The sequence below is a fragment of the Meleagris gallopavo genome, chromosome 2 (genome assembly GCF_000146605.3).
Source record: "Meleagris gallopavo isolate NT-WF06-2002-E0010 breed Aviagen turkey brand Nicholas breeding stock chromosome 2, Turkey_5.1, whole genome shotgun sequence".
Lineage (NCBI taxonomy): Eukaryota > Metazoa > Chordata > Aves > Galliformes > Phasianidae > Meleagris > Meleagris gallopavo.
The window spans coordinates 21,233,403-21,253,572 of NC_015012.2; the positions used below are offsets into that span (position 1 = coordinate 21,233,403).

The 20,170-nt window shown below is 43.0% G+C and overlaps 1 protein-coding gene across 8 annotated transcripts in view; it reads left to right on the forward strand.

Moving 5' to 3' along the window:
* The window catches only part of RD3 (retinal degeneration 3, GUCY2D regulator), a 49,515-nt gene extending 29,345 nt beyond the window's left edge, over nucleotides 1-20,170 (forward strand). For 3 of the 8 annotated variants that reach the window (XM_010706727.3, XM_019612685.2, XM_010706725.2), the window contains 2 exons: nucleotides 8,528-8,842; nucleotides 16,207-20,170. In XM_010706727.3, the coding sequence (XP_010705029.1) occupies nucleotides 8,547-8,842; nucleotides 16,207-16,501 (591 nt within the window). In that variant the 5' untranslated portion in view covers nucleotides 8,528-8,546 and the 3' untranslated portion in view covers nucleotides 16,502-20,170. Of the gene's footprint in view, nucleotides 1-15; nucleotides 444-8,527; nucleotides 8,843-16,206 lie in introns of those variants that run through there. The other 5 variants (XR_002111757.2, XR_002111756.2, XM_003203866.4 and 2 more) reach the window with 5 other exon arrangements.

Genomic DNA, 20,170 nt, shown 5'->3' on the forward strand with positions numbered 1-20,170 from the left:
GCGGGGCGCGAGCCGCTTGCGGCGAGTTGGGAAAGTGGGAACGGCGTGCCTCGCGCCGGCTTTCTTCCTCGGTTCTTCGAAGCGTGGGCTCGGCTGCGCGGTAGAAAGTTGCGAGGAGCCGGAGGGGCTTTCGAACAGCCGAGAGGCGCCGGCCGGGCGGCAAGGAGCGCGTCCCTCGGGAGGACGCGGCCCCGGAGCAGCGCTGCGAGCGAGCACAGCCGCCGGCCGTCGTCACGCGGCTAATCCGCACCCGGTGTTAAGTTTGCCGTGCCAGAGCGGAGGGCCTCGCTACGTGCCGCACCGTCCTCTGGGCTCCGCCGTGGGTCCGTTCGTCCGTTCGCACGATTGGCGGAGCCGAAGGTGAGCCGGGCCCGGACTTGCCGTCAGCCGACACAGACCTGTGCTGCTGGTGACTTCTGGAGAAAGGCTGAAGTTTTCGGACTGTAAGCTTAGAGTTCATCGTTTGCGTTTTTGATCTTGTGTGTGTGTTTTAAGTGATCTCTATCGCAAGGACCGAACTTGGACGCAGGTTTTCGCGTTCCTCTGACCAGGGAGAACTCCCCTGTAGGTTGAATGTGGTGCGCTGAGGCAGAGTGAGACTAAGAGGCTGTCCTTTAGATATTCTTTCTGATGGATGCTGTAACCCAGGCTCGGTACTGAATAAGAACGTTACAGTGTCTCTAAAAAGGTGCTCTGACCTTATGATGCAGTGAGTTACTCTTGCTTTCACAGTGCTCTGTCTGAATGGAGAACATGCATCTTGCCCACCTGTTTTCACAGCGCTTAGTCCGGTCTGTGGCACAATATATGAATTAAAAGAAAAGCACTCAGTGGATGTGCCAACAAGTACAATATGCTTTTGGGTCTGAGCTTCGAGCTCTCCTTTTGTGTAATTCTATAGCTATGTGTGTCTGCAGTGAATAATGCTTTAGAACTCCACAGCTTGTGACACAACTGTCTGTTTAGAATCACGGAATGGTTTGGATTGGAAAAGACCTCAAGGATCATCATGTTCTAAGCCCTGCAGGATGGGTTGCCAACAACTAGAACAAGGACCAGCTCAGGCTGCTCAGGGCCCCATTCAACTGGCCCTGAACACCTTTAGGACCAGGACCTCCACAACTTGTCCGGGCAGCTTTGCCAGTGCCTCACCACTCTCCCTGTGAAAAATTTCCCCATCATCTAATCTAAATCTCTCCTCCTTTAGCTTAAAACCATTCCCCCTTGTTAAATAACGTTGTTTAGTTACAGTAAAAGTAGAATAGAGAATGACGTTCTGAGGATCTCGGAGTTGTAATTTTGAAAACTTCTGGTGTCAGAACAGTGCGTCTGATGCCTGTTGCTGCTTTATTACAGCATTTTGTGGTTGATGTAATATTAATGACAGGAAAGCTATGTGCCTGCTTTACTTTCTGAACTCTCACTTACATGCCTCATGAAGAGTACTTCATGTACCTCTGCTTTCACTGGAAACCTGACTTTGTACTCTACAGAGATCAAAGTAAGATACGGAATTGAAGGAGTGTTTGATCTATCACAGCAGGATAGCTGTATCTCAGAAAAAAATATGGGAGTTCTAATAACAGGTTGGGCAAACAGAGCAAATCAGTGTGTGTTTTAAGTTCCTAGGTTTAAGTAACAGTTTGGGATAAGTTGTAAGTGGCAGTGTTATTGTGATTAGTATTAGAAAGCATTGTTTAAAGCATGAGTGGGAATTTGGCATGAACATAGCCCTGGTTTATAGCAGATGGGACTCATTTGCTCTGATAAGAAGTCAAACTGTAAAATGCTACTATGCTTTGTAAGCAGATTTGAGTTACACCCACCCTTTTTCTCCTGCAGATAACAGGAAGATTATCTTCTGTAGAGTCTCTGCCATTAGTGGAGCTTTAGGCTATGGGGCTGTTCCTTTGCTTTTTCTTTAAGATCTTTAGACTGGATTTTCATCTGAAGTTAATGAACACAGCTCTTTTATTTCAGGGAAGTAAATCTGTTTTACATTAGTTCAGCTTTACCAAAGATTATAAAGCTGTACAAGGTTAGATCAGCTACCATTTCTGTGCATGTTTTCACTAGTGATTGAAAAACACCTTTCTTATTCATACCTGAGCTTGGAGCCCAGTTGATGCTGTATTCTTATTTCTTCACACCTCTTGCTATCAAGGTGCAGACATAAAATGCACCAGATACTTGCTTTCTAGAAGACCAAAGCTTTAAAAATGGATTAAAAACTACATGCAGGGCAGGTGAAAGCAGTGTTTTTAATGTGCTCTCAATTGTAATGAATTTCATTTAAAAAAGGTGTTGGTTTTTTTTCCTTTTGAAAGCTACTAACTCTAGATAATGCAACATAACCATGTGTACCATAACTATTGGAGTGTTTTCAGAAGGCCAATCAAGCTTTCTTCTCATACAGAATTTAGCCTGCATGCAGAATGGCAGCATGTTTTTTGCATACTTTGAGGAGTGCTTGTCATTCAGAAGCAGACTAGGGCAGCAGCAGAACTGCCAGCCTGCAGCAGGCAGATTAGGCTCACAGGCATCACTGGGCATTGCAGAAGTGCCTGCTGGGTGCCAGAGTACCCTGCTCCAGTCAGCTCACTGTCACACTGCTGTGACACTCTTCTTGTCCTTAAACACCTGCAGCCACGAAGGTTTAATAAGAAATATTCTTTAATTTCAAGTCTTGACTTGATCCAGTTATTCAGAATGCCCTGCCACTTGAAACAGGGACACGTCTTTGGGAATATTTTAACCACTGTGAAAATTCTTTGTCTACGAATATCTCGTGTCTGTCAAAATTTAGGGCAGGTGTGCTCATAAAGCAAAGCACACGTTCTCTTGCCGTGATCTGTATGCGAGCCCCCAGGTGTCCCCAAGAGTTCATTCTCTTTATTCTGCAGGTCAGAATGAGGAATGATATTGCATTACGATCATGATATTTGCATTGCTGATAAGTTTCTTGATTGAAAAGCTCTACGTACTGCTTTTTCAGCATTAATTGCCTCATAGCAACTTTGGCAGATAGATGTGGGTTCTCAGTCTCAGCTTATAATAATTTCCACTGAGATTACAATCGCACAACAAGTAGCTGTAAACACATACCCTCCCTTGTCACTAAACAATAAGAGAGATTCAGCCAGATAGGAAGTAGTTCTTTGGGCCTTGCTAAAGTGAAGTCCCTATGTGTAGAGAATACTGATAAGTAACTCTCCATAAAAGTGATGGAGAAGAGAGGGTGGGGTTTCTTGTCAAAGTTATGGCTATATTAATAAAACTGGGAAAGTGTTGGCAGCAGTTTCTTAATTAGAACTTGCTGAGATTCTTTGTTTAGAGCAAAATTGAATTGTCATTTTCACAGGAGAAATAGTGTGGAGTTCATCTATAGCACTCAGCCTGCTAATGGTATCTCCTGCAGGTACCAGTAGCTGTATAGCCATGACCGTAGATCCTGCCTGGGTGTAGCAGTCGAGAGAGACAGTCATCCAGAGCACACTGAGCTTCTGACTTCTCTGGATAACATAATTAAATCTTTACCAAAGAAGCAAATGAAAACTAATTATTGTAATATGCTCAACAGTGTCACATCTCCTGTTTTCCCTGTGGCTGCATTTCTCTTAAGAAGTATGATTATGAACACAGTTTGGAGATGGAGCTTGTCACTCTTCTTTTAGAGATCATTTTTCATGCTTGTTCCTGTCTGATCTGGAACGTGTAGAGTAAGACTGAGTTGGTATCTTGCATGAACAAATCCTGTCTCTGCTCTCTGACTCCTGCAGCAAGGAGCCACCACCCATGGGATGGGGGGAAGGCATTTCCCAGCTTCTAAGCCCAGTCTGTCAGTATACTTTGCCTGGGTGACAGCGGATTTCCTGGGACTATCTATAGCCAGCTGAGTGACAACATTTCCATTGACGTCATTCAACTGTGGATTAGGCTCCTGCTCATCCAGCCCCTCATGTTTTCTCCCTCTGCTCTGACACAGCTGTCATACCCCCATGATTACTGGGAGTCACTAGGTGTTCTTGGTAGTACTCCTGCACTGACAGGCTGAAAAGGAGAGTTATCAAACTGTAAACATACCTGTATAGAAAGCAAAGTTCCTTTTGCTTTCCTGTCTGAGAGGGGTTTGGAAGCTGAGAACCAAGAGAAGATTCAATGAAAGTGAAATACACTTCTGAATAAAAAAAATTTCCTACAAGGCAAACAGGTCCTGCTGATTGACTCATGGCTTACCAGAAAGCAGCCTGGTGTAACAGGTCTTAGCAGGTGGTGATCTCACCTGCAAGAGCCTGAAGAAGGCTGATAGCTGCCAGGTTATATTAACAGCCTCCATCTGGCAGAAGAGTAGCCAGAGATCAAACATATTCTCTTTCACGCTAAAAGAGCTAGGAGAATCTGAAATCCTGTTATAGGGAGGTGAGAAACCAAAGAAAGAATGAGGACTTCAATACTTCTGCTGATTCTTTGATATGTTCTCTGTAGCAAGAAGAGAAAATTGCATGGGGAAATATGGGAAAAGGTAGAGAGATGGGGAGAACTGTAAACTGTAAAAGGAGAGGTATGCAGGAATTGCTGCCTATGTGGAAAACAAAAATGAGATTTGGGGAGGTAGAGAACTTCTTCAAAGAAAGCCCCAGAAAGTTTCAAAGGTTTACCTAAAAGAAGTCTCAGAAGTACTTACTAACCATCGCTAAACATTGAAGAAAACCATCAGAGGCTTTGTTAAAGAAAGGGAAGTATTCCAGACTTTGGTGTAACTTACGGAGAACTTATGCTTAAAATCCTGTGAGTTGACTGGGCTGAATTGTAATTGACAGCATGAGGGAAGGTTTGGTTTGCAGTGGAGTCAGTGAAGCAAAAGCTTAGATACATGTAACTGCTTTTGGAGTGGAGCTTTTATAAACTACCCTGAAATTCTGCTTGAATAACACCTGAGTAGTTCATCAGGTTCCAGGACAGCCTTTTAGAAGGAAGCAGAAAACTGACTGTGCAGCAGGAAGTTCTGTATTTAGATGGAGCAGTTCCCCTTTCTCTCTTTTAATAATTCTAACATGAATGCTTGCAAAGTGTAAACTTGTCCTTTTTCCCAGTAAGGACAGGCTGAAACTTTTGCCATGCTCTAGTTTTCTACATCCTGCCAATGGTCTTTTAAGTCTTTCTAATGGGAAAGCCATATTGAGTCATTTAATGATTAGCCTGCATGTGAACTTTAAATTGAAAACAGCAGCTACAATTAAGGGAGCCCATGCTGCCTGCTGCAGGCTGTAAAGACCAGTAGTGGAAAGTGTGGAGGCTTGTCAAGCCTGCTAAATAGAGATGGCCAGTTTCCAACTCTCAAAAGGAGGAGGTGATGGATGAGAGATGGGGAAGGAAACAATCTCAGACAAACAAGGCCTCTTTAGGAACAGCCAGCACAAGCTGCCACTGTGTACAAAATGCTTGCAAATGATTTTCCTTTGTTGGAGAACTAGCCATTTCAGTTAACGGTGAGATGCTTTCCTTACTTTATATTGATCTTATGTGTAAGTAAATTTTTCAAATAACATGTGAGAGATGAATGCAAGACCCATTCAGACCAGAGCTGCTTGACACATGGTCAGAGCCAACACTGTCTCGGTCCACTGCCAGAGCAGAGGGAAAGCACGTTCTTGCATCCCTCCGAAGATGCGAGGAAGGCTGAGACTGCAGGTCATTGCCTGGAGAGGTATTCCAGATGGCACCTTACTGGAAGGTTGGTTCTTACATACTGGAGTGCTCACAGCCTTGGGGTGATTGCTGACCAAATGCTGCCCTTGTGGTGTAAGAGATGGAGATAGCTGGGTTGTGGGACTTTCAACAGTTTGTCAGAGGTCAGAGTGAGGGTGACAGTGTCACTTCTTCTCTCTGGCTTACAAATAGTATCCGTGCTTCTGTACCACTTCTGTTCTTTTTCAAAAGCAAATCTGTCTGTGATCAGTGCTTTATGAAAGCTATGGGATACTGCAAAGGTAGGGTTCAGCAGGCTTTACTCAGATAAAATATGCAAGCTACTTTTCTAACTGATTGCCCTCTGCAATACTAGGCAAGGCAAAACAGGTCTCAAGCATGGCTACTTTGTTTGAGGGAGACCTATGAGGTGAAACAAAGATAAAGGCAGTAAGAATGCTCCAGCACCATGTGAAAGCCAGGTAACATAGAACCAATGGTGTAGGCTTTCTCTCATCAAGTGCATGTGCAAGAGAAAATAATAATGGTATGTTAAGTGGTTAGATACCTGTAAAAGCTGATGATAAATGGCAGTTGTCACACAAGCTGAAAAACAAACCTGAGATTTTACAATCTGTTATAACAACTTGTAGTCTGTTCTGCTGCTCTCTTTTGCTAGCAGAGAGCACACTTTTGTGACGTAGGGGATGATAAAACCAGTGAAAAGGCTTTAAGGATCTTCACCCTTAATAATTTGTACTGGTGAATAGAGGTGACCACATAACAAGATCCAGGTACTTGTTAGAGTGATGAGATTATGAAGCTGAAACTGTCAGCGCACCAGTTCCAGACTGAATTCACTCATGTGTCTTGGGCAAGTAAGCAGCAGCAGTGCTGATGTGAGAGCAGGAGCAGATTGCTGGCTGGAGTCACTGGTGCAGAAAGCAAAGGAAGGGACCTCCTGCTCCTCCTCTAGGGCACAGAAATTAGATAGGAGCAGGAGCACTTCCAGCAAGTGCCAACTAGGAGTGGTATCGTGAAGATAATCACAGCTGCTACTCCAGAGTGAAAAACAGTCGCTATAGTGATCTCTCATGTGTAAGCATTGCAAATTAGTACAGACACTCATGTTTACACAGTCTCAGAGGAATATGTGCAGCCTTACACATCTAGGTAGACAGATCTGTGCCCTGTGGAGGCTTTTAGCCCTTATATGTCTTCTTTCTGAAGAAGCCTGCAGCAGGCAGTGAGAGGAAAGATACTGGACTAGAGAAACTTGTCCTTTGTTGCATTTAGTGATTTTAATGAACCCTACGCATCAGTCTCTGAGATCACTTCAAACTCAGGACACAGTACAGACTGTCCAGGTTTTTGGAGCCTTGTTCTTTAATGGTGTGACCTACGCACATTCTTGAAAGAGAACAAGGCTACATCATAGCAAGCAATAAAGCTGTGGAAGCAGCTCAAGCGGCCTTCACATCCAGTGCAGAAGATGATGGCTTTTTGGCACTGAAGGCAGAATCCTGTTGAGCACTGCTCTTCTAGGAAGTCTGAGAACTTGTGTCTCAGTTGTAATGAGAATGCAGGGTAGTCACAAGCTTCTGGTGATTTGCACTGACTGAAGGCCCCGGTGTGGCAGCTTAAAAGCTTATTTTTCTCTTTTATGTCTGTCTTCATGTCTGTTTCTCTTATCAGAAATTTTCTCAGGCCCTGCAGAATCAGACTCTTATGTTAACAGCTGACACTCTGTCCTGATTGAGTTGCAGCCAGGAGGGCCTTTCGGTAATCCAGCTGCAAGCATGATTTGTGCCACTCCTCCCCCTTGTAGGCTAGTAGAAGGGAGCAGCAAGGCAAGTATGCTGTGAGAAGAAACAGATGCTGTTTTACTCCTGTTCAGGTCTCTGGTGACTGCTTTGAACTCCATTTTGTTTAAATACAAATACAATTGTTAATAACTTCATTCCATGCATTATCCTCAGAAAGTGACTACACAAAAGGGAGTTAATTCCATCTTTCACTGAGCTGATTAGTGCAGCTTGTTTTGCATTCTAAGCGCTGTGTAACTCCCCAGCAGCAGAAACCTCTCACTTAGAAGTAATACCGGTTTAAACCTTGATACGCTGCCACTTTGCTCTCAGCCCAACCTCAGCTTCTTTGCTACTGGTGGTGTGTGCCTAAGGTGCGCTATTCTGGTGTAACTGGTAGTTGGACTTCTGCTCGGAGATGATGGTATAGCCTCTCCCATTGCATACAGTGACTCCTTCCTAAATAACATTTAAAGCTCTGTCTGGCCTTGTGATGAATGCAACTGTTGCTTTTGCCAGCAAGAAGTACAGATGAACTGTATCACTTCTGCTGTCTGCCTGTGTTACCTTTTCTCTGCTCCCTCTGAGGATCCCCTGTTGGCTAGCGTGTGGCTCCCACGATGCCTACACATACCTGACTCCTTGCGTTGAGTTTTTGTATGTAGGGTCCTGCTCTCCCATGAGGGTTTATAGAGGCAAGGCCTAGTCCCTGTTCTTCTGTGGACAGGAGAATTCTTCCCCTGCCTATCTCAGTGGGAGCAAGATATTCCATAACTTGATTTCAGATGCAGAAATCGTGCCTGTAATTTTAGTTATGTGGTGACTGGCGGTTCAGTGCATCTCTACACAAGCTGGCTGCTAAAGGTTTCTCAAGGTGCTCAGCAATGAGTAGTTCCTCTAAGTGGCTAATCCAGTAGCACTTGTAAGTGAACAACGGATTTGAGGGATGTGTGGGGGAGAAAGTTCTTGTCTGAGCTGTGTTGATGATGGCGCTGTTCTTTTTCTCTCCTTCCCTACCCCCAATTTGCTCCCAGTGAAGACACGCAGGGCACTATGTCACTGGCATCCTGGTTCAGGTGGAATGAGCCCCCACATCGGATTTCCCAGAGGAACCCCACAGAGATGGTGGTTGAGACGCTAATGATGGAGCTGAGCTGGCAGATCAAGCAGGCAGAGAAGCAGCAGCGGGAGCGGGAGAATGAGTATCGCAAGATCAAGACTGGGGTGGACTACGGCTGGCTGGTCAGCTACCCAAAGCAGAGCTATGATATCAGCCCAGGAGAAAGGCTGCAGCTGGAGGATATGTGTACCAAAATACATCCCTCCTACTGTGGACCTGTCATACTCAGGTATAGTAAAAGATCTGATGATCCAGACCTTCCCTTTCCCTCTCTCCTCTTAATGGTGCGTGAGGGGGGAGCAAGAGTTGTTAGGACCAACAGAACCAAGACTTGGGCATCCTGTATTGAGGGTTTTGTTGTGTCAGTGTCTTTGTAGGAGAATAAAGGCTGAATGTTGAAAGTCAGTTTAATGTGGTATCATTTTCTCTGGAAAGCTACTAAATGCCATTTCTATCTGAGTGGCTTGAGTACTTTATGCTCCTTACCAGCCAGATAAACTTTATCTTGCCTGATTTTGCTGCAGTTTCTGTATTTCATGGCTTTTGCTTCAGTCTTTAGAACCTTTGAATAAGCAAGGTTTAAAGGGATTACTGGAAGTGTGTGCCTCTCTTTGAACTGGCCAACTTCACAGCCAGGTCAGGTTGCTGAGGCCTTATCCTATCCATTGTTGAGTATCTCCAAGGGTGGAGATTCATTAGCCACTTTACAACATGCTTTAGTATTTATCCACTCTAATTTGAGGCTTCCTTCCTTGATTTAAACTGTGCAGAAGATTTACCAAGGCACCTGTCCCAACAGTGTCCAGACTAGCCAAAAGATGCTATTGTATTTTTCAGTCTGAGTCATGTGTTCCCAGAAAAAGGAAGGAGAGCATGCTTGTTCCCTCATATACGTGCAGGTAGAGCAAGCATTCAGCTTGAACAGCTAGGTAGTGCTTCTGCCTTCTGTGATGTAGCCTCTTGCACTTGCACGAGCCTTCCAAGAAATCCTAGACACTGGATTGCTCATTGCTGGCTGATCAACCTTTTGTGAGGTTGACTTTGAACTAGAACTAACCTACCTAACTGTAGTGGTATCCAAACTGGAAAGGGGTGACTTTTTCTTTCCCTTTTGAGAGGTCCAGTCTAAGTTAAGCCCTTTCACTTAGCACGGTGCAAGTGAGGAGCAATGACTCTGAAGTCCCACGGGGTCAAAGTAAAGTTGTGAGTTATAATCCACCTCCCCATCTCACCATGTTTTTCACTTGGGTTTAGAAGCACAGTCCTGGTAGGCCACTTACACTGGAGTGCTGAGCACTCTGTAAGTTTCTCACTGCATATGCCTTCACCTGTCTTCCCTTGAATCTACAGCTCTGGCACTGCAGCTGTAAGAGGCCTGGAAATCACTGGCCCTCTGACTTACAGCTCCCCTTGCCCAGGGCTGAACCTTGAAAACAAGTGGGTACAAGGCTTTGACTATTGCAAAGACTGCTGTGGTGGCAGAACCAGAGATTTGGGGTCGCTCAGTAGCAGTGAAAACTTGCTGGCAACAGACTTGCCTTTGCCTTGTATATTGGCAAGTTTGCCAAGTTATACTTGCCTTGTATAACTTTAAGCTATGCTGTAAACATTGCTGTAAATTCCTCGGGGTTCTGAGTAATTTTCAACATCCCCTGGGCCACTGAGCAAGGTCTGTCTGGCAAACAGGAATTTCCATAAGAGCCATTGGATTTGGGAGGCCTCAAGGTTCACAAATTCAGAAGAATATTAAGCTGTGACATACACCATTTGCTTATCATTTATTTTTATTTTTAACTGAGACAGATGATGCAAGATGCTTTGTGTGTGGTTTTTTTCCCCTTGATTTCAGTGTAACTTGTAGAAGGTTTTCAATCTCATTCAGTATTTAGCATGCCTTTAACTGGAGGTAAACATATTCAACAGTGTTGTCAAATTGTAGGTGTGCGTCATCAAAAAAATCACAAAACCATCCTCTTTTAAGTTACTCTGATAGACTGTAACAAACTGGATTATGGTATAATTCAAGAAGTGGTGTGTTTTGTTTGTTCCATGCTATGGAGTTTGTATGGGTAGCAAAGCCATGTGGAGGAGAAAAAAAAAAGGTGGATTGTATGCCTTAATTGTTTCAAATCAGTGGTTGAGAAAGGAATGTCATGGCCATAAAAATGGCAGAACTGGACTGGGTCAAAGGTCTGTTTGATCTATATGTGATCTAATGGCAACTGTCTAAAGAAAACAAATGAGGCAAGCAGATACACCATGGACGGTATCTTGAGTATGGCTGCTGACTTACTGTGCCTTGTCACATGAAGATTTGTGGAGCCAGAAGTGGTGCTTCTGTCCATAACTGCCCTATGTGGCTTTTTCTTTAGTTTTTTTTTTTTTTTCTTCCCCCCCCCCCCCCGTTTTTTATTTTGTTTTTGAATATGTAAACTCCTATCTGTGGTGGAATTCCACATCTGAATTATAACTTCGCTGTGGAAAACTGTATTTTGCTTGCCTTAAACTATCATGTTCAGGTTTTATTTGATAATTACTTCTTCCTGTGTTGGAAAAGTGAACAGTTGACTCTTCTTCTCTGCCTTCTGAGAGGCCAGAAAATGGAAGAGTGGGGCTTGCCATGCTAGGAGTTGAGAACGTGCAAGAGAGAGGAGCATGCAACCTAATTACAAGCCAGCTAAAGCTGGATTAATTCTCCTCTCAGAAAGTGAGAAAACTTTGAAATTATAAAAACTTGCCCCCAAAATATATGGGATAACTATCATGGCTAGAGCTTTGACTGAAATCTTCAAACTTCCAATTATGTATTTTAATCACTCTGCTTCTGATGTTTTTCCTGAAATACCTTGTGACTTCATAATATGTAGCAACTTGTAGAAAATCTTCCACCCCCCCAAAAAAAAAAGTCTCCAAACTTGGATCTGGAAATGCAGACGCTGAGAGTGTACCTTGCAGAAGCCCTTGATTCTGTTCCCTTGATCTCTTCAGTTCTTTTTGATGGAGCTTCAAAGCAAGCATGCAAATATCTAAATAACACAGGTAGTGTGAGTCTTGCACGAATGGTGAGTTTGTTTAGTTTGTGTCATGCAGGCTCTCCTTTGTGAGACTCGGGCTAAGAGTCAAAGCCACAACAAAATGCTTTTTGATGAGTTGTCAGAGATGTCCCTTTGTTCTTCAAAGGACTAACTGATTGTCCAAATTGTCTTTTTGTGCAGCTACAGTCGCATCTACTGAGAGGCAGGGTTGTTATCTCTTTGGATGTGGAGGAGATTGGAAAGGAGCATTTCTTAAGATGGAAGGTTTTTTTCGGATTCAGTTCGTCTGTTCTGTAAAAGTGTATTTTAAGTCAGTAGAAGATTTTATTTCAGCCTCTTGACATTTTTAAAGATTCAAATATGCTTCAAATATCATCACTTCTTCCACAGCTGGGGACTCTGATTTACCTCATGCAAATAAAGCTCTGCATTCACATGTAAATTTAACTGTAGATTACTGGGTTGGAGATGGCTCACACAGCTTAAACCACAAAGCCATCTGAAGGAAGTGACAGTGATTTTTGGTAAGGCCTTTCATACCTAGCTGACATGATTAAACAAAATGAGCAGAATGGTAGGTTTTCACCATCTCTACTCAGAGCTGTAGCTCTAATCAGAGCTGGTTAGTTTCATTTCCTTTGGTTTTAAGAAAAGTGAAACTCTCAGATTCTGTCCAGAGAGAAACAAAAAAAGTATAGTATAGAAAAGCAAAAAAAGTATAGTATAGAAAAGCAAAGCCTCATTTTGGTGATCTGAGATCGTTAATAGCATAGGCTTAGGACTGTAATTTTCTAAGGATTATCTATAGCAGAAGTTGACTTCAGAGTAAGCTTGAATGTAAGACAAATGACTACAATCAGAAATGTGTTTGTCTACAACTACGTTCTCGAGTTTGAGGTTGATATGACTCCAGAGTAGCAGTTAGTGTGACTGGCATAGTCCTTTGTGAGTCAAGCAACCTTCTCTATCAAAGCTGTTCAGAGTTTCATAGCATCACCAGAAATCTTGCCCAACATAAAGATTCAGGAGTCGGCAGCTGATTATTAGCACTAAGCACCCCATGTTTTCCGCCAATGACTAAATCTACTTAGAACTCCCAGTTTGGGCAGGCACTTGGGAACACACTTCACATATATAAGCATATTTAAGTCCACCAACCTCTACTGGATTTAAGAAGTCTTTAAAGTTCAGGCTTTATTTAGGAAACCTATTTAACTGAGCACCCACAGAGTAAGACAGGCAGGTGGCCAAGCGCAGCCGGTCTTAAAATCAAATGGTTCTATGGGGAAACTGAAGGGTCGCAACTGAAACAAATTTGTTGGGCTGTGATGAAAGCACAGCCTGGACTACTGAACACGCTTATCTCTACATGCACATAACATGCTCTTTAGGCTCCTGTGCTGGTTTGAGGTGGCTTCTGTTGATAGTCACGTCTTAAGGTGTTTACATTGAACTCCTGTAGTATATTACAGGTTAGCTAATAGTATTATCATCTGAACTCGTTTCACAAATAAATAGATAGGTATGCTTTTCGGATGAGTAAGGAAACCCTGTTGATGGATTTTTTAGATATCATTGCACAGTTGCTGGGTTTGAAACTATTTCATGCAGAAGTGTAAGGGCGTTAACCCGTGCTAGAAGATAGGTAAGCCTTGTGCAATTTTGTGTGCTTGGTTCTACTAAACAGCTTTGTGTAGAGTTTGGGTTAGGGTTTCCCAGTAATGGCACGCAGGATGTAAGCCCACATTCCTTGATTCCAGAGGTTTAACTGGCTTTTTATGTTGTGTGTTTTGTGCAGAGAACAGACTGTTGATCAGCCAGCACTGCAACTGGCTTTCACTGGTAGCTAGGGAGGATGGCTTCAGCTGTGTACAAGTGGCTGCAGTAAACATCACCTAGATTCCAATACGTGGACTCACTTAGCTAGATCTTAGCCTGATAAACTGCTTATCCTTTCTTCTGGAAAATGCTTGTGGCACTCATGCCTTTTGAACTTTATACATCAACTCTCCCTTATACAAACATGCTGGTCCTGGAGTTAGGTGGGCATTAATAAAGGGACAGGGTTCATCTTACTGTGGAGGGAGAAAAAAGCTCTCCTTCCCCTCTCCATCTCAATGACAGTGGCTTTTCTTTGTCTTCTGGCAGACAGTCTTTGGGATTGTTTTCTGTTTGGTTTTTTAAACAACCTCAAAAACCTGAGGCAGCTCTAGGGTCTTCTGGGTGCACAACTGCCAATACAAAGAAAAGAGGGTGTACTGGTAGATAGATACAGTATGACAGCATCGCTCTTTAAAATACGTATAAAGATAAAACAGAATGACTCATTCAGTTCACCTTTGCAATAAAAGACCTTTGAAGATGCTTTCCCTGGCATAATAATAATGTTGTGAAGACTGAGGTTTAGATGGACTCATCTGTCTAAACTTCTGACTGGGATAAAGGGAAGAGTGTATTGTGAGAACTGTATTTATGGATCTTTGATAATGCAACTAAGGTTCCTTCTCAGAAGGCAGAAAGGCGTGTAGTGACAGGACGAGGGGAAATGGCTTTAAGCTGGAAGAGGGAAGACTTAGACTAGGTATCAGAAATAAATTGCTTACTGTGAGGGTGGTGAGACACTGGAAGAGGATGCCCAGTGAGGCTGTGGATGCTGGATGCCCCCTCCCTGGAAGCAATCAAGGCCACGCTGGATAGGACTGTAAGCAACCTGGTCTTGAGGGAGGTGTCCCTGCCTATAGCAGGGGGGCTGGAACTAGATCATCTTAAAGATCCCTTCCAACCCAAATCGTTCCACGATTGTGTTTGCAACATACAGCAAATCTCTGTTTTCACTGTTATGTGATAACCCTTAGGAATGCAGGTAATGATGGTTAGGGTGAAGGAGATTAGGAATACATCCTAAGGAATTGCAATAGTTAAGAAACATCTCTGTGACTTTGGTAACTGATCATTTGGTATCCTGAAAGTGAGTGGTAGTTCTGACGATACTGGGTTTCCCAAGCACTGTGTAATGCTGGTCTTCTCACAGTTGTACGTGTAGCTGTCAATACTTGCTCTGAGAGAACAAGCACTGAAATATCTGCATTATAGCATGATGTCAGGAGATGCATCCAATATCAGGCCTCCACAGTAAAAATCAAAAGCATAAACACACAAATAATCTTTCAGTTACACCTTTGGCTTTCCTTCTGCCCTTAATATCTTGAGTGCCATTGGGTACCATTATACACTGCAGTTCTGGAGTACATTAAACTCTCTGTTACACTCTTAGGAGTGATCAGAAAAACCCTAGAGGCAGGATTTTAGTCTGTCAACTGCTGTCTTATTGGGCTTGTTAAATACATTCCTACTGTTTTCCATCATCACTCAGTTCTGTTAAAGGAAAATATCAAAATGCTTCCGTATTTGCATATTGAAAATAATGCATATTTTAACTTGCATTAAGTATAACCACCTGGATTTTAGTAAAGTCATAGTTTAGCTCTACTTGCAGATAAAATCTTTTTGTTAAGAACTGAATATTATCAGAAGAGTAGCCATGTTACCATCTGTCATAAACATGTGCTCTTACAGAAGAACTAGAATATCTATGCAACCAGTGTGTGAGCCATAGGAGTGGCTCATGTGCTGTCCAGAATGGGGACCAGTCACTCAACCAGACATCCAGAACAGTACATTCTCTTCTTGCTCCAGCCAGGAACTGAATCAGTGATTTCACAAAAACTACTCTGCTCTGCATCTTATCTACCCCACCTGCAAAAGAAACAGTGATAATTCTTCACTTCCCTCATACTAAGCTAGTTTAGTAAATGTCAAGAAATCATTCTGAGCTCCTTGCTGAGAAGACAGTGGAGCATTTCAGAGTTGTTTAATTAGGCACAGTACTTCCAATTAAGTATTGTGCTTCCAATCAAGATGTTATCAGCTGAACCACTGTTATCTTACAGAAATCCATTGGAACTTAAATATTAAGAAAAGATTGAACGTGTAACAAAGCATTTTACTGGGTAAGAGTTTGTCTAGTGGCCACTAGGTAATGTTGTGGAAAAAAGAGAATTTGAAAAATGAGAAATCTAGTGGGACCTCTTCTGTGATATATCCTCAGCTTCTGGTAAGCAGCAGTTCAGAGATTACTTGAGCAAGTATTTGCACATGGACAATCACAGTTAATCAGCAATGATGACGATATTTTCCACAAACTTGTCTGAGCATGTTGTTTCTTAAGCTACTGATAGCACTGAGTTCTGATTTAATAGGCGTTATGTGAAAAGAGCACTTCCTTCTGTTTCCAAGATGCCACGCTCTAGCTTTGTTTGGTGCTCCCTATTATTTCTTGTGCTTATGAGAAATAGTGATTCGTTGCTTCCTTACATTCTCTGGCTTTCTGGATTTTAGAGACCTTGAGCATATCTTCATGGCTCTCTCTGTTATTGTTCCCTTCAATGCAGGGAGTCTCATCTTGTAAGAGCGCAAGTTCCAAGCTTAGCACTGTGACTTGGCACCAATCCCTGATTTGATTTTTTTAATCAAAGCTGTGCCTTGACTGTGCTTTCAGATTCCGACAACTCATTGCTGAATACGAACCAGAAGTGCAGGAAGTATCTCGACTCTTCCGCTCTGTTCTGCAGGAAGCTGTTGAGAAGATCAAAGAGGAGGAAGACGCCAAGAAGCTCGCCAAGCAATGGAACACAAAGAACAAAACCAGCCTCTCCTTAACAACATTTAAGTCCCGGTCCAAGATTTCTCCATTCATCAGTGACATCAAGACCATCTCTGAGGATGTAGAGCGGGGCACCCAGCCCACCAGGAGGGTTTGGAGCATGCCAGAATTCCGGAATGCCAAGGATTAGACTCTGTACTGAACAAGGTTTTTAAACAGTGATCTCTCCAAATCCCAGTTAACCCTTTTTTTAGCTCTACCATTTCTTCTTTGTCCCAGCTTTCTCTTACTGTCTGCCTTTCTCAGAAGCTGTGTCCATAGTAACTGCTGCTGATGCCCACAATATGTGACAATTTATTACCACACATGCTTGCTTTTCCTTTAATTTAAAAATAACCAGCAACTTTAAGGGCAAGGCTCACTTACTATCCTATTTTTTATTACTTTTTTTTCCTGGTGGAAAATGAATTAGTTTTGTGATCTCTCTCTCTCCTTCTCCCTTCCCCCTCAGCCTGGATGAAGTTACCTCCTAAAGCTATTGGCCCAAGCTAGTGAGAGCTGCTGGCTGAATGCAAGAAGTCCCATTTACATGAGAAAGGCTTGCAGGATCAGGCCTGTGAGTTAGGGCTAGTATTTGAATCAGAACCGAACTTCTTTTTCCAACTAACAACCTTCCTCAGTGCTGCAGGAGATGCAGGTAAACCCAGTGCTGCTCTTGAGTAGCAATCCAGCTCAAGCAAAGCAGACTCAAACTTTTTGAGATGGAAGACTAACCTAATTGCACAGCATGCTCAGGTTTCTTGGGTATTTTCTCTCTTATGCAGGCAGAGCCCCTGAACCTTGTGCCTGCAGAGCAGATAGAAATGTAACACTCTATTCTGGGTGGATACATCAGTTCTGTGTCAAAAGCTCTTCTCGGTCCTGTGTTCTGTGTTACTGAGGTAAGTGCCACACCCTGCATCCCAGTAATAATTCACTGGGCTGAAATTAATGTTTATGACTAAGTCTGAAAGGTACTGAAGGATAGTATCAGTGAAAGGTGAAGGGAATCAGCATTCATCTACAGCACTCTGTACAGCTCAGAGTTGAGATTGTTTCAATAAGCTGCTGTTGTGAATGGTTGAAGGGCTCTGGTAGATGAAGGTCCATTCCCTCACTCTTCTCTCACGAGTGCTCAGAGGAGAGCTTTCCAGTATTGCAGGATCTGGCCAGTGAGTCGATACTACTACAGAAGAATCTTTAATGAAAACTGAATTGCCTGTAGGCCAGCATAGTTCTACTGAGACCTTGAGTAAACAAGAAAACACCAGTGAGGAAAAGCTACTGGGGCCCTAACTCAGCATCCACAGGGAAAACTCTTCCCAGGAAAAGAAAGAGAACATCATGCTGTAAAAAATCATGGTTCCTGTAGAGAGAAGCCAAGGACTAGGAAAAATTCCGGTGACCAGCAGGAGTTGGGGAAGGAAGATAGGGATCTTCCCCTATGACTGGCTTTTGGGATACAGCCTCCAGGAGAACGCTGCATAGTGTTGTTGTTCTTTTGCCTGTTTCCAACTCTTTTCCCCAGGAATTTTTGCAACAGCATGTGAGTACTACAGCCAAAACGAAATCCTTTGAAGCTATGCCAACCCCGGGAACAATTCCAGCACATGAAATTTATCCTAGAGTAGAAATGTGCAGCTTCTTCCAGAGTTGGGGGATCACAGCATAAAAACAAAGATCAAGATCAAATCCTTAACAGCTCTCTAAGACTGTGGAATTGTGGCTCTTTCTCACTCTCCTCTGGGCTAGCTAAGACTAAACACAAGGCTGTAGCCCTTTCGTAAACACTGCTGCAGAAGATCACTTTTAATTAAAAAAAAACCTCAGGGCTTCCAACTACACCACTCAGTTTAGAACTGGCTACTTCAGCTCCAGGTCAACAGGGGAGAGGTTCAAGCCTTCTGACAATCAGCTTGTGAAGTAGTGTGACTGTGTATATGCACTACAATAAAAGCTTGACATACTTAGCATAGCCTTAGGTATCTAGAAGTTTTGTGATCCCTACCAAGATGCTACCATCTAAAAAAACCCACTGTTTTAAAAAAAAAAAGTTAATCGTTTAAGAAATATATTTGCAAGCCACTATACTTGCTGGACTGACGGCTGAAATGGAATCATGAATTTCATGCTACAATTCTGTAGTCAATTTTTTGTACTCAAGTTTTATTTTAATGCAATATTTGATAGACTGCAGGGAGAGAAGGGACATTCTGATACTGACATGAAACTCTTTGCTACAGTACAGTGTCTGTAATGTGCTCACTCTATCCAAAGGAGAATCTGGAGTAACTAATTTCCCTGCACTAATGCACAAAGCCAATGAAATCACCTGAAGATTGCTTGCAATATTATCACAGCATGCTGTGACCATGTATCCTTCATTAACAACATCCAGCTAGCAGATACCATTCTTGTTTTGCAGTCAGCAGAGGGAGATGAATCTGACCTATGGTCAAAGCCATATACATATGAGGGCCAGGCTGTGATGGCACCTGTGACAGCTGTCAAGCTTCAGTTTACCTGCCATCTCTAATTGCACAATAAAATGTAATCCAAACTTTCAAATAGTACCACTTTCTCCCTGTACCTCTTCTGGAAGTTACACAGGGCTCTCAGAACCATCTGATGATGAAGAGGATATTCAGGTACCAATCTGGCCATCCAGTATCCAGTACTCTGAAAGGTGTGAAATGAGCACTATGCTTGCCTGGAGCCAGCTGACTGCAACTTTTTGCACAGTGTATGCACCAGCAAGTACTGAAGGAGAGCTGGGGAGGTGCTTAGGATATTCAGTTGTTGCACTGTGCTTGTAACATTTGTTTTCTTAGGAACTGTAGACTGAACTAAATCATTCTTTGGTCAGTGCATGCAGCAACAAGTAACTACTCATTTTTGCCTTATCCTAATTCCATGTTTTGAGCGACTGAATTAGAATTTCAGATTAAATCAGGAGTGTGAAACTCCTGGTTGTCCCCTATCTACTGAGATATGGTTCACATACCTGAGCAGGGGCTAACTAGATTGCTTTTGGATTCAGCTAACCTAAATGATCTGTTGCAGCTGACTCTCAGGCTTGTATACCATGAAACAGGACTAAGAAAACCACCTAACACTTGTATAGTGTGAACATTAAGCCCTTACTGACAACCGTACTGCTCTACAGCTCTGCTTCTCCTGGACTGCACTGCCTACTAGTGTAGAAAAGCATTCCTACACAACTTAGATGAGACTGTACTATCTTAGCCACTCTAGAGAGAGTCCAGTGATTTAATTCCTAAAGAAAAATGAGAAGTGAAATAGCAGCACAATGCCAGTAACAAACAACTAAGTAAACTGAACAAGAATCATTCCAAATCCTCATTCTTTCAAAATTGAGCAAAGACTTTGGTGTCAGCCTAGAGCATCACTGTTGCCCAATTAGTGGTAGTGTTATGCTGTCCAAAGGACGTTGTTACACCCAGGAAAAAGCAATCAGAGACTTTTAGTACACATGCTAACACATAATGGCAACACCACTACAGCAGCTCAGGTGCATGGCTTGGCTTCAAGAGGCTGGAACACTTTTCAGAGTCACAACTCACCTAAGAAAGAAAATGCAGCTCTGCTCCTACAGCCTAGTCTGGCCCACAGGCTGTGGTAGCCAGCAAAGATGTGCAGGAAGAAACTCCTCAGCTCTATCGGCATATAGCTCAGACAGCCGTCACACCTTGGGGAATTGGAGTATGCTTCCAGGAAATACCTGTCTACTGAGATTGCACTGTTTATGTATTTCTTCATGGAACCTTAGAAAATTAAAGCAAAGCTATGAAATATAAAA